Source organism: Sander vitreus, chromosome 13, assembly GCF_031162955.1.
Source record: "Sander vitreus isolate 19-12246 chromosome 13, sanVit1, whole genome shotgun sequence".
Lineage (NCBI taxonomy): Eukaryota > Metazoa > Chordata > Actinopteri > Perciformes > Percidae > Sander > Sander vitreus.
Genome location: NC_135867.1, coordinates 20,278,956 through 20,292,596, shown reverse-complemented (window position 1 = coordinate 20,292,596; position 13,641 = coordinate 20,278,956). Strand labels below are relative to the sequence as shown.

General features: G+C 38.9%; 1 protein-coding gene across 1 annotated transcript in view; it reads right to left on the bottom strand.

Moving 5' to 3' along the window:
• LOC144527675 (seizure protein 6 homolog) overlaps positions 1 to 13,641 on the bottom strand; it is an 88,333-nt gene that overhangs the window by 35,864 nt on the left and 38,828 nt on the right. Inside the window, exons 2-3 of the mRNA XM_078265883.1 lie at positions 4,139 to 4,879; positions 3,560 to 3,681 (exon numbers count right to left, since the gene is read on the bottom strand). Of these exons, the coding sequence (XP_078122009.1) occupies positions 3,560 to 3,681; positions 4,139 to 4,879 (863 nt within the window). The remainder of the gene's footprint in view (positions 1 to 3,559; positions 3,682 to 4,138; positions 4,880 to 13,641) is intronic.

Below are 13,641 nucleotides of genomic sequence, written 5' to 3'. Positions count from 1 at the left end.
AAACTATTTAACTAGGCTAGTGCAGTGTGCACTATTTTTAAAAATACATATTTTCAGTGTTTATTACACTCTTGGTTTATCTCCATGCTGAAAGTTGGTGTTACATCAGCCTCCTAATATTTGTGCAATTATTCTGCAAATAAATTGTAATGCGACCAGAATCACCATATGGGGCAATGCATTATATCCTATTAGCTGTGGCAGAGGTGTTGAACAGTCAGGCTGAGGGCAGTAAATTCTCCTGATACATTTTTCATCCTCCCTCTCCTAGAAGCTGCCAGAATGCTGAAAGGAGTATTGAATAAGCACAGAAAAGGTCTGATCTTGCTTATTTATTCCCCACAAATCTCTGTGATGGTTTTGAATGCTGGTGGAAATCAGAGGGGTATCTGCAGTGTTATGTTTTACTGAAACATAGGTACACTACATCAACATAACTATTTATATACAGTGTATATATTATATTATACAGTCACCTCATCTGTCCTTCAGAGTTTTTCTTCCACCTAATTCCCTTCCTTTGCCCTTGCAAACTGCTGTTCTGTCTGTGCTATAATGATGACTCCCTTCCATAACGGAGGCTGGTTGCCAAAATAAGAACATGCACTTCAACCATAATGTCCCTCCTATGGCTGCTCTGCTCTGAAGTGTGGAGCAAAAGCTTTTCCCCTGTGTTAATGCTCGACACTGTAAAGGGTATCAAAACCCAGCTGATCAAAGTAAATACTAAAACATGTATTTCTGTGATTAACAAATACCAGAAAAGAAATATCTGGCAACAAACTGTTCAAGATCCAACCAGAGAAATGGCAGAAATTACTGTTTGATGATGACAAATAAGCTCATCAGAGCAATGAAGCAATGAAGCAATGAATTTAGTTGCTACAACAAGTTTGTTTCATTTCTCTTTTCTTATTGGATACTATAATATGAAGGATTAGTATCTTTAAAATGACATAAAACATGATGAAAAGTAGGACTCTCACAATAAAATCCTCTCACTGTTTAATTGGAATATATAAAAATCATCACTGTGGAAAAACATTAAATATGCAAGGTAAAAATTGTCCTGCTTGCATAACATTTGCTGTGCACCCTTCTCCTTCTCAAGTCTGCTTTCTGATCTCCTTCATTCCTTTAAAACATTGGGACCTGGATAGCCTCCAGGCAGAGGAGCTTCACACATTGCTGATGAGAAGGTATGACACATACTTGACTTTAATTTCTATCTTTCTATCTTCTGTCGCCAGAAACAGAGAGCATGGCTCATCATTCTCTTGAGTTGTGCCAGCAGTTGTCTGTATAGTGTGCCATCAGATCACTATCAGTTTAGCTGTAGGAGGGAGGGAGATTGTGGCCCCATCTGTTCACATGGTGGTGCTGAAACACATGGCTCCCTCCTGTTTCTTTATAAGAACTGGTAGATGAGCTGAGGATAAAATATCTATAAGGTCCTTTCCTAGCCCTGCTGTTTTGAGAATTTTCTGGAGAAGCAATGGAAGTTGAGATCTGACATTTCAAATGTGGTGAAATGCATATGTGTGTACGCTTGCATATGTGTAGGAAAGTGTGCCTGTGCTTACTGTATGTGGTTCAAAATGTACTTGTGTTACACAGAGGAAGCTTTCAGAGAAAAACACACTCAAACATATACTCTGTCAATACTTATCTTAGTCCTCCAGAGGCAGCAAGACAAAGCTCACACATTTTAAAGTCTCCTGTGGTAAATGAGGCGTTTGAGAAAATGCAAATGCCAGGGGATACACACACTGTCAGTAAATTTTTTTATAACCTTTTTGTGAAAAGACTTACCAAGCAAACATTTCAACCTCAGACAGACCCCTACACTTGTGCCTCTACCACCCACTCAACCCAACAATTTGTAGCCTGTCTATCTCTGTCAACCCACACAAGACCAGAAAATACTGTTACAGCTAAGACTAAACCAAAATATGTCCATGCACTTCACTGGTTAAATGGAACCCATTTTTGCAGTATTATTTTACTTTTAGACAATTGTCGCCTGATACGGCAGTTCCTCTCAGCTCTACTGAGCTTTATAGCGTCTTTCAGCTCATTGTTTTCATCATATGCAGATGCAGGCAGCTGTTTTCAGTTAAAACACTGCCCAGCATTAAACGGCAAACAAAATTAGCGACAAGCTAGTGAACATAATGGAGCAAGTGCCAGATTATTCCTTATGAGTTGATGGGAGCTAAAAGTAGTGTAACTATTGGTGTAACTTACATTGGTCTGGTGGCCAGACCGCAAATGTTGCTTTGTGTCTGCTGGATGTGTAAATAGGAACTGAAAATGGCAAGGTTGTGTATATAGTGCCCAAACAAATCTATTAATTATTATTATTTTTATTTGAATTAAAGATGCAATTTCAAATTTACGAGTTTATCAGAAGTTGCATATAAGTTTAAAAATTGCAAATAAGGGACAACATTAGTAGGTGATTTGTACATTTTTTTAACAGGGGGAACTGGCGAACTGCCACATGAACGACTCCTTTGGTTCTGTATTTTTTACAAACAGCAACAACAACAGTCTGCTACTTCAGCACCGTGGACAGCGTCATGGATTATCAATACACAGTTAGGTTACTGATATTTCAGAGCCATGGTCAGGCCATAGATTGTAACTTGCACAGACCTCAGTCAGATAAAGGATCAATGAGTCAGGCAGACTAGACTAAACAATCCCTCTGTCCCTGCATTCTCTCTGCTACTGGTGGATGGAGAGGGAGGATAGCAGGTTTACAAGGGGCATGCATTTTGATCATTTTGCTAACAAGGGGATCTCATCCCCCCTCAAATCGCCTAGTGGATCACATAGGAGCTTCATTTTAAAACAGGACAGATAGAGTACCTTAAGAGACAATGGGTAGGAGAAGCCTTTGAAGCAACACTTACATCTAGGAGCAGAGGGGTGGGCATTTTAATAAATAAAAGGTTATCTTTTAAACTACTTTCACAACATCCAGATAAATATGGCAGGTACTGTAGTAGTTAGGTGTGAATTGTTTGGAGAATGTTTTACTCTTATAAATGTCTATAAACCTCCTATATCTGATATGTCTTTTATAAGCAAGATACAGACAGTCTTAGACAGTGCACCAACAGGGGTCATTATATTTGGGGGAGATTTGAATAATATTTTTAGTTCAAAGGACAGCTCAACAACAACCAGAAAGGTAAGTCCACCAAATAAACTCCTCAATTTCTTATTTACTAATGACCTTCAGGATGTATGGAGGACCTTACATCCTAATATAACAGAGTATACATATTTTTCACATGCGCAGAATAGCTATAGTCAAATTGATTATTTGTTTATTTCAGGGAGTGAATTAGATAGAGTTGTAACGAGTAAAATCAATGATATTGTAATATCTGATCATGCTATAGTGACATGTGTGTTGTCACCTAAAGAAAACATAACGTCTCACAGGATCTGGAGAATGAATAGGAAATATCTAAGGGATACTGACTTTCTGGAATATGTCAATAGCCATATAGATCTATTTATAGAAACATAGAGAGCCAGTTCTGACCTGAACCTCAATGCCATATCCCAGGTAGACCGTAACCAGATAGTTACACTCCACTCCAGAGTCAAGTTGCTGCAGGATTTCGATGTTACCCTCAGGGTCAGTGAAATTCAGGCTGCATGGCTCTGTGGGAGACAGTGAAAAGACAAGTTATTCCCTTTTTCCCAGACCACTGATCTTTCTGACAGCCCACCTGTGTCACCATGGCCCCGTAACCCTCTAACTATCTCTGCAGATCTCCTCTCCGACACTGCTCATCTGGGCCGTCAGCCCTCTGTGGCCAGTGGAAAGGACAGTCAGGACACATCAGGAAAAATCCGATTGTTTCTGACACATGAGCGACTCTGTTATCCCTGGTGGAGAGATGAATACTGTGCAGCATGCGAAATGAACAGCAGTGATGTTGATGACCTGATGCTTTATTCTCTTGTCCTCTGGGATGGATGTGTTTAATCTTAGGGGGAAGGTTCTCTCAATTTTTAATTTCCATAGGGGCAAAAGTTATTTGGATGCTGCTGCTATTTATTTCACAAAGTCAGCTCAGCTCAGTATATCTTTGAAAGTCAGAGAAAACATGCCTACCTGCTGTTTGCATGGTGGTGATGGTGGTGATAATGGTTGTGGACGTGGTGGTGGTACCTTCTTCTCGGGAAGTTAGGTTGGGGAGTGGATAACCAGGGCTGGTTTTGTTTTTCAGTGCAGTCTCCCTAGCCTCCCCTTTGTCCATCTTCATTGAGGAGGGTGCAAGTGTGGCCTCTACAGGAGAAGGACTCCAACTTTGAGGCCGACTTCTCTGCAATGATAAGGAAGCCACTGGGTTTTCACTGATTGAACCTATATTATTTGGTGTCACTTGAGTGGTGAGGGAGTCTGTTGTTGGCTCTACCTTGTCAGCGCCCCTTGTCTTAGAGGACTTCTTTTGAGGGAGAGACATGGGTGGCCTTGGTGTTGTGGGAGTAAATGTGGTCAGTGGGGAGGTTGCAGCCTCAGTGGCAGTAGTGGCAATGTCTGAGAAAGGTGGGGCATCTTCATGGGGCACCAGCTGAGTTACAGGGTCTCCTGCATCTGAGGCAGACATGGAGCCTGGCATGGTGGAATATGCAGCCACAGAACCATCGCTCCTAAAAAAGTGCTGGTCCCCCTGGAAATCTCTTGTAAGTAGGTGTTCATGAAGCCGCAGGCCCTCGAGGACAGGCCGGTGGTTGGGGATGTTCATTGGTGAGACAGTGGTGACAGAGTGCACTTCGCTCTCTGTGTCCTGTGTTGACGAGTCCCTGGCAGGGTCTGGTGTTCCCCTACTGATGCCATTGCTTTCCTTTGGAGCTAAGAGTAAAAAGAAAAAGAAAAATGTCACAGACCAGTAAGTTACAAAAGCAACATACAGTGCACAAGAGCAGTACACCTTTTGTTTTTTGACAATTTCATTATAAAATCATCAAGACTGTGTCAGCCTATAATTTACCAAAATTATGCTTAAGTGAGAGGCTGTCCTATTGTAGAATTCTTCCACACATATTTTGTTATTTGCTATTTAAATCAGTTCTGTGTGTGTGTGTGTGTGTGTGTGTGTGTGTGTGTGTGTGTGTGTGTGTGTGTGTGTGTGTGTGTGTGTCTCTGTGTGTGTGTGTGGCAAAGTAAGTATAATCCCTTATACCATCCATTATAGAAGCTTCAAAAAACATTGTCTAATAGGTTGACATTTGTAGGTAACAGTAACAGTATGCATAGTATAATAGCAGAGTGTGCTGTGTAAGAAAACAGTTTGTTTTCAGATGTATCTTCAGTGTTAAAATCTGATATTTCCTTTCATTGATTGACATGCCATACTATACATTTCATTAAACTAACATGAATAAAAAATGTTTTTAACATTTTAAGATGCGGCTGATTTATACTGACAGTGTTGAGTAGCACCTTGCAGAAAGCCAGTTTATTATCAAAGACAAATTCCACAATCCCACTCCGCAGGCAGTAAAATTTCAGAGCGGAAAAACACTAGGCAGAAAAACTATAGCTACTTGTCAGATAAAAAGGTTTAAAAGCACATATTTTTCTGAGGCTAATATTTTTATTTCGCTCTGTTTTTTCGACCTCACACACACACACACACACACACGCACACACACGCACACACACGCACACACACACACGCACACACACACACACACACACACACACACACACACACACACACACACACACACACACACACACACACACACACACACACACACACACACACACACACACACACACACACACACACACACACACACACACTGTGCAGGAATTGTTAGAAGTTCCACAGGATGAACATTCAAACTAGGAATAGTCAGTAAACCACAAACATACACTTTTACAGTGTAAAAAACAAAAGATGTTCTCTGCAGGCCAGGGATTTTGCCATTTTGTCAATGACTGAGCTTCAGTTTTAACTAAACATAGAAACACAGTTTGAGTTTAGCAACAAAAATAATCCACAACCACAGACATGCATGTATTTAATAATTGATCAAAACATAACTTTCAAAAATAATAAACTACTACAACTGGTGGGAGGTAAGCAACACAAAACTGAAAAGAATGGAATAAAATAAAGAATGGAAGGATTAAAGCCGCATGTTAGCTACACCTGTCTATGTCACACCTGTCTTATCAGCTTTAATCACTGTTAGGGTTAGGGTTAGTGTGTGAAAGAGGCACAAACAAATTTGCTTTAGCTCTCTCACTATAAAGAGTGACCAACCAAATTTAAAGGAACAGTACAGCCCAATGTAAAACTCATTATCTACTTCCCTCTATGCCAGTTTCAACATCAATATATCTTTTAACAGCTCAAGAAGAAAGACAGGCCAATCAGTTCATGCAGTGTACATTTTTTCCCTTTTTTTTGTCGCCAAAATGATTGCACAGTGAGTCCAAAAGTGCCATATTTACCCCATTAACTGCTACATTTTCCTCACATCAGTTGTTTGGGCAAAATTTAATGAAAGGATGGTTCCCAACACTGCAACTCCTCCAGACAGTGTAAACATTAGCAAAGACAAAGTCTTTCTTTAGTGGCATTGACAGGACAGCTATCCTGAAATGATCAACTGTTCTCCAGGCCGGCTGCTAGTTATACTTACTCAAATAACAAAACAGATTGTTTTCCCTCATTTACAAACCTTTATGTGTAAAGAGTTCAGGGTTTAAAATTCTAGTGCTGTTTTAAGGTGTGTGTTGGCAGAATTTGTTTCTATCTTGTTGAAATAGAGGTAGGAATACAGACCTGGACATAAAATGAAAACATCTATGGCAATCACCATCTTTTTAGGATAGTAAGATGAGCTGACTAAAAACACTACAACTGAATTTGAATTCTTGCTTTTATTTTGGAATCAATGTAATCTCCATCTTATTTTCTTTCCATCTAATTTCATCCAAACATCAAACAATTGTATGTGTTTTTTGTACTGTGTAAATAAGTAAGATAAATATCAAAAACACTGAGGGAGTTCATATAATCCTCTTATGTGTACATGAAACAATGCCATCAGCTTTGACACTTTAATTAGCTTGCATTCGTTTGTCTTAATGAGGCAGAAAAGCTGCCAGCACACTTTTCATGCTTGGAGATGAAAGGATGTTTTTGACACAGGCAGCAAAAGAGTGAGATATCGTCATGGTGAATCTATTAACTACAGCCGTCCAAGAGGATAAAGGCTGGATGTCATAACAGATGTAAGATTCATTTTAAAATGGTCTTTAAATGTCAGGTGAATGGTGATACAATGTTTGTGTACACAATACATTTCAAGTAAAATACAGAAGCATGTCATGGGTGAAACAATATTCTCAAATGCTTTTCAAGGCAAAATTTGTTTGACATTATAAATGGTTGTGCCTTGAAATTTAATATCCAATTTCCAGAAAAATCTGTTTTGTGATGAGTTTCACAGTCAGTCTATACTTGTTCAATTCCCATGTGATTAGTTCTTAACATCTGATTAAAATTGCTTGCATATTCTACAATTGACTGGCTCATTTTGGGTGTATTGATTACAAGCAGTACTTGATTTTCCTGCATATGAAACAGCTGCTTGCCAGGAGGAAAACGTTCACCCTGGAAAACTGACTTTGTCTTTATTTATTATATAAGGATTCCCATAACAGGAAACATGCATTTAGGTTTTAAATGAGAATTGCTGACTGAATTAATGTGAAAATGAACTGTGCCACAGGAGAAGCTCTGCTTTGCTTGTAAAACTTCAAAAGTAGCTGTAAGCCACTGTAACATTTCGCTGATGCAGAGTTGTTTTACCACCATCTAGCACGCTAATAAAAGTTTGATCGGGCTATTCACAAGGAAGAGTAAACAATTTTGTTACAAAGCTTCTCCCAGGCTGACAAAATTGACACATGGTTTTACATTATACTGGCAGACGCGACAACGCCACATTATCTTTCTTGGTGACAGAAGCAATTCAAAGATCTTTTGATGTTCTAAGATGGAGGAGAAACATTTCCTTGTAGCCTTATTCTGTCACAACAAGAGCTGCGAAAGCTGCACTATAAAGGCACACTAAGCATATTTGACATGTCTCACAACCAGCGAGAATAAAGAGTGTAAGGGGAGGAGGTCTTCATGAATGATTGAAGTTTATAAGGCTGTCCCCCTTCCTCCTCATAATTGCAAAGTGTAGAGGAATCTCTAACATAGTTTAAGGTAAAGCTGGGGAATTATGCTTTTTTACATTATTGTTATTGCTGCACCGAAGTGCAACTGAGACATGTCTCTTTATTTCTTGTATTTGTCTCTATCTGTGTTGGTCAGCTGTTGACCAAGGAGTTGCTGCCCTTCAGTCAGAATATCGAGTGAAAGTGGAGAGTGAGAATGAAGAACTGGGTTTAACCAAAGTTTCTCATACACAGATCAATACAGGATCAATGTGTACAGGTTGGAGACCTCACCCTGGTGATTAGAGGAGTGAGTACTGCTACCAAACCTGTCTCATTTCTCAACCTTAATTGGATGTTTACAGTTGAGGTTTCACAGAAAGAGCTAAAAACTGAATTTTAAATGCAAATTGCTGAGTATTAATGTAATGTAAATCAATAAATGCAAAACAGGAAACTAGTTTAATTTAAACACATATGTCACTGATTGCTAATCTTTTCTGTAAATTATGTGACATGCCTTACTGAGCATATGAGCTGCTGAAAATCCAGACAGATGAAAGATGAAATGAAGACTATATTGTGAAATTTCATATTTACACAAACATAAGCACAAGGACATCGTAACAATTAAGACTACAAGCCCACATACAGTAGCAAGAGAAAATAGGCTTTCGTAGAACAGCTATTTTCATGTCGTCAACAAACATTTGTTTAACAACAAGCTTTAATGAGATGCAAACACTGAAATGATGTTCATTTGACATGTAATACAACCGTGTATTACTGTCAAATTGACAAAAATTACAACCTTTGCCAGACCCTGTTTCTTTATATAGAAACACAGGCAGGTCCTGTTCTCACGTGATTCCATCCACCGTTAGAAAATCACACACTCCTGCCAGCCAATTTCAATTTATTGTGCTTGAAGGACTCCGGAATCAGATATAGATGTAATATGCTGGCATAACCAGGCTACTGTCAGAACAAAGTGATCTTGATGGTCGCTGTCAGGTCCAAAGAATGGGTGTCATGCTATCATATTTAACCATTCAAACAGCAGCAAGTTGCATCGTCACAGGCAATGAATACAATCACAAAGAGATGATAGATGCTAACATGTGTGACAGTTGTGTTGTGTATTATACAGTACCACAAGTTGTCAAAATGTTCTGCTATAGGGTATAGAGTGCAAGTGACAGCAGCCGTAGCAGCAGCCATACGTAGGAGCTGATGTGAAATTTAATATATCTCAACTAAACTTGATTTACTGCAGTAGATCCAACAGCTAAAAGTAGATGCCATGCTGCACACTTGAGAGGTTATGCGTGTAACTGCATTACACCACACCACACCACACTGAAGCTGGTTAATTACTGTTGAGCTAATTCATAAATTAAAGGTGGTAATTACCGTGACAGAATGAGATTACTGTTATTTTATTCTGAGCAGTGTCACAAATACATTAAAATACCATTTATTGTCTTTGGGGAAATGTACTTAGTGAAATGTTTCTCTGTATGCACATTTAGTAAAGCCCATGTAGGACATGTCAGGGTCTCAGAGGAAGATAGGGGTCCTAAGAGTGTGGAAAACTTCTACCTGTTTCTAAAGAAATTGATTGTGTCCTTATGCACCATCACATCCAGCTGTGTAATGTCACACCAACCCTGAAAACTGAAGTCAAATATGCAGCCATTATTACGAGATACGTTTCTAGTTACTGATGCAGATAAATCTGACTTGACAGTATGAATTTCTCAAAGCAAGCATGTACCAATGGTTCAGTAAAACTAGTCAATGTCCTGAGGTCAAGTGAGTTGAGTTGCTGTGAAAATGAATACACAGTTCTTACTTTTTTTGGCATATTCTTATCCTTTGCTGGGTTAAATTCATGTTTATATATATATATATATATATATATATATATATATATATATATATATATATATATATATATATATATATGTGTGTGTGTGTGTGTGTGTGTGTGTGTGTGTGTGTGTCTCTGTGTGTGTGTGCGTATGCGTGTGTGTGTAGTCCTACTCCAAATCTTTAAAGGTTGTCTTGCTGGATAAAGTATGAAAATGAAGAGGATGTTATGTCACTAATACATTGCTCACACAGTTTACCATTTTCTTTTTCAAACCTTTTCTTGCTTTTAATATACAATTGTCTTGTGTCAAGTTCTTGTGTTTTCATGCTGTCTTGCAGCAAAAATAATGATCTGGACTTAACTGAACGTGGCTGCTCATTTGTTTTTCTCTACATAATGAAAGCATCAGAGAAGGCAAATGTGGTTTGCAGAAGACTTATGAAATGATAAAGCATGTTTGCAGTTCTTTGTCTCATCTCTACTAACTAGATTATAATAAAAAAGTGTCCGGCCATCCTGATTATGTGTGAGTGGAGATACAAGCTCATGCTTTGCCATGATATCACGTGGATCCATGGCAACCTCTCCGTCGACACTGACTTAGATAACAGAGTGAGCAATCATAGGGTAATCCTCCTCAAGATGGCAACACATCTTGCCTCTCTCTTCAGTTGCATATCAATGGAGTCATCAGTGAACACTCCAGTGCATGAAGAGAGCACTAATAAGATGGGACAAGCCACACTTGAGGCAGGCTGCTGATCAACATCAATCTTCTTATATCCAGGGGCTTTATTTCCTTATTATTACAGAGAGACACTAGACAAGAAAATCAATAAGCAGCTTCCGCTGGGCTCAGATACGAGGCCTTCATATCACTCTACATGACTCCTTTTAGGGTCCTCAGTGGAGCTTAGAGCTCATTAATTCATTCTAACATAAGGTGAACATTTCCTCGTAGGGGCATTTGGTGCAATTCCTGCAGCATGTGCAGATTCTATACTTGTTTGCATGCAGCCATAAGGAAAGACAATAGGAAATAATGGGGTGAAACTGATAAATGATTCCATTAGTTAAGTTTATGAATTGATAATTTAATTTGGTTTGTTGGTGTGACAAGTGCATGGAGCTGGAAATAAATAATAAAAAAGAAAGGTAGCAGGAAGAAAATGAAATTAAGTGAGCACTGGCTGAAAGAATAAGCCTTTAAAAAAAAAAAAAAAAGTCACAAATCCGACGGTGATTTCTAGTCTAAAATCAGAATAGTGCATCCATGACTGTGCAGAGATTACAATTTCTGAGCCTCACATATTTCTTTTACTGTCTGTTTTTTGAGTCGTGACGATAACAGCATATTGAAATGAGACACACTCTTATCCTCCATCTGCCCTTTGACTTCATTGAGCGGAACCATAACTTTTCCCTTTCATTTATCACGGCCTGTCTGTGTTCCGGTTCATTGAGCATTGTCCTTCAGACAGGCTTTAAACAAACTGTGTCTTAATGGTGCTAGGAAGCTCGTAAGACCTGACCTTTAAGCTGGAGCAGAACAAAAACAAAGCTACCCAGCCCCGCTATTTGCATGAAATCTACTGTAAAGCACTAAAGCTGCAGGGGCTAAATGGGCCAACCTTAAACAAATCTGAACTGTATGGTTGAGGCTTAAGGGTTGAATGTGGTGTAATTGGCAATTATTTATTTTATAATCTATCATTTTGCTAGCTGAATCAATTTTCATTTCTCATGCCATTCTCATGCCACTCATCCCCATTTTGTCTTCATGTGTGCATTCTTTGCTGTTCACTTTTTACGTTGTTTTTTTTTCTACCAACTAAGGAATGAATGAGTGCATGTCTTGTACAAATGCCTGGTATTAAAATCACATAATTTTCTGTAATCATTGCAGAATCTTTTTTATATAGAAGCTGGATCCTTGTTGTATTTCAATTTACCAATGTGCTGCACCCTAGAAAAAAACTGGGAAGAAAGTTTCTTTTCACACTTCATTTCCTCCCATTAGAGTAATTTATCTTTTCATTTTCTCCTCATTTACTCCATGGTGGAGTCAATTAAGAATACAGCTGTGAAACAAGACCTACAACTTTCAAATCTGTAGTGGATTGCTACAGTGTAATGAGAGAAACTTGCAAAACGTGTTTTAAACTTGTGAAGATATAAGTTCTGGATTAACAAAAGATGCATTGTATAACTACAACTTGGCTCCCTACTTAGTATTATCAGATCCCAGGTGAATACTTTGACATTGCAATTATATAACACCAATATTTAGAGGACACAAAACGCAATGTACACATAAGTACAGTAATGGATTATTCTCTAAAGGTGTTGAGGTTGTACATCTGGCTCTCCTCCTCACAACACAGACATTAGTGGTGAATGTAAAAGCTACTTGATTGATGTCACCCATCTCCCATCCATCCCTCTTCAAAACAATCTCCAGCTCAAAATAAATCCCATCAACCCCAAAGGGGGTTTTAACCCTATTGCTTTTCTCCCCATTTAGTATTATTTGTTGTCTTCCGCCACGGCTCAAATTCCTGTGAGCTGGAATGAGCTAGAAACACAAAACTTGGCCCAATGACGTGCATTCGGTTCCAAAGAAATATGAGCCCAATCTGCCACATGGTGGCGGTACAATTAACAATCAAAAAAGCGATTTTGGAAAGAAAAGTCCAGGCCGTAAGTCCAATTGACTTGAAATTTCTCACACGTGCAGCTCAATGCGCTGTACAAAAAAGCCTCTTGGACCATAGAGGTCCGCAGTGATGGAAGTTTTGGCTAATTTGCATATTGTGAAAAACAGTAAAATGAATAGAACTTTCTCAATTTTGATTCTATCAACACTAAAAGTGGTGTAGAGCCTTGAGATACACATTTCTATTATAAATGAGCAAGATTGGTGAAAAAAACATGGCTGCCATCATTTAAAGAATTACACCAAGGGTCGGGCTTAGCAGTAAATTGGCGTATGTACCAAGTTTCGTTAAAATCCGATAAAGGGGGCGAAATCGCGGGACTTGCTGAATTTATTGTAGTGATGAAACAGGTGTGTGGTTCGTTTCACTACTTTTTCTATAAAGCATTAAACCATCTGAAGTGGTTTTGCTCAGCTTTGTGAGGCTACAAACCCGCTCAACTCTGCTTGCTGCTTTGAATTTTGGCAATTGGGCTGATTCCAAAGCCTCCAGTAGCTCAGGTGGTAGATCATTTGCCTAACATTCAGAAGGTTGGCGCTTTGACGCCAGGACCTGCAGGTTGATTTCGAAGTGTATGAATCTGATTGAAACGTACCTGTAACAAGTGGAAGTGCTTTAAGAAGCTGAAAAAAGGGTTTGAATCCGCAAATTGCCGCTTGTGGCTATATTTGTCTTTGTTTTTATTTTTTCCATGTATTGACTTTTGCAACAAGTACAGTGCTCTTTTGTTCATGTTAATTAGATGACTTGAAATGAACTGAGTACTGTCAATGGTCTGTGCAAGCATGGCATAGTTTGGCCATAGAGAAGAGGTTAAAAGTAAGTTAGGTTGG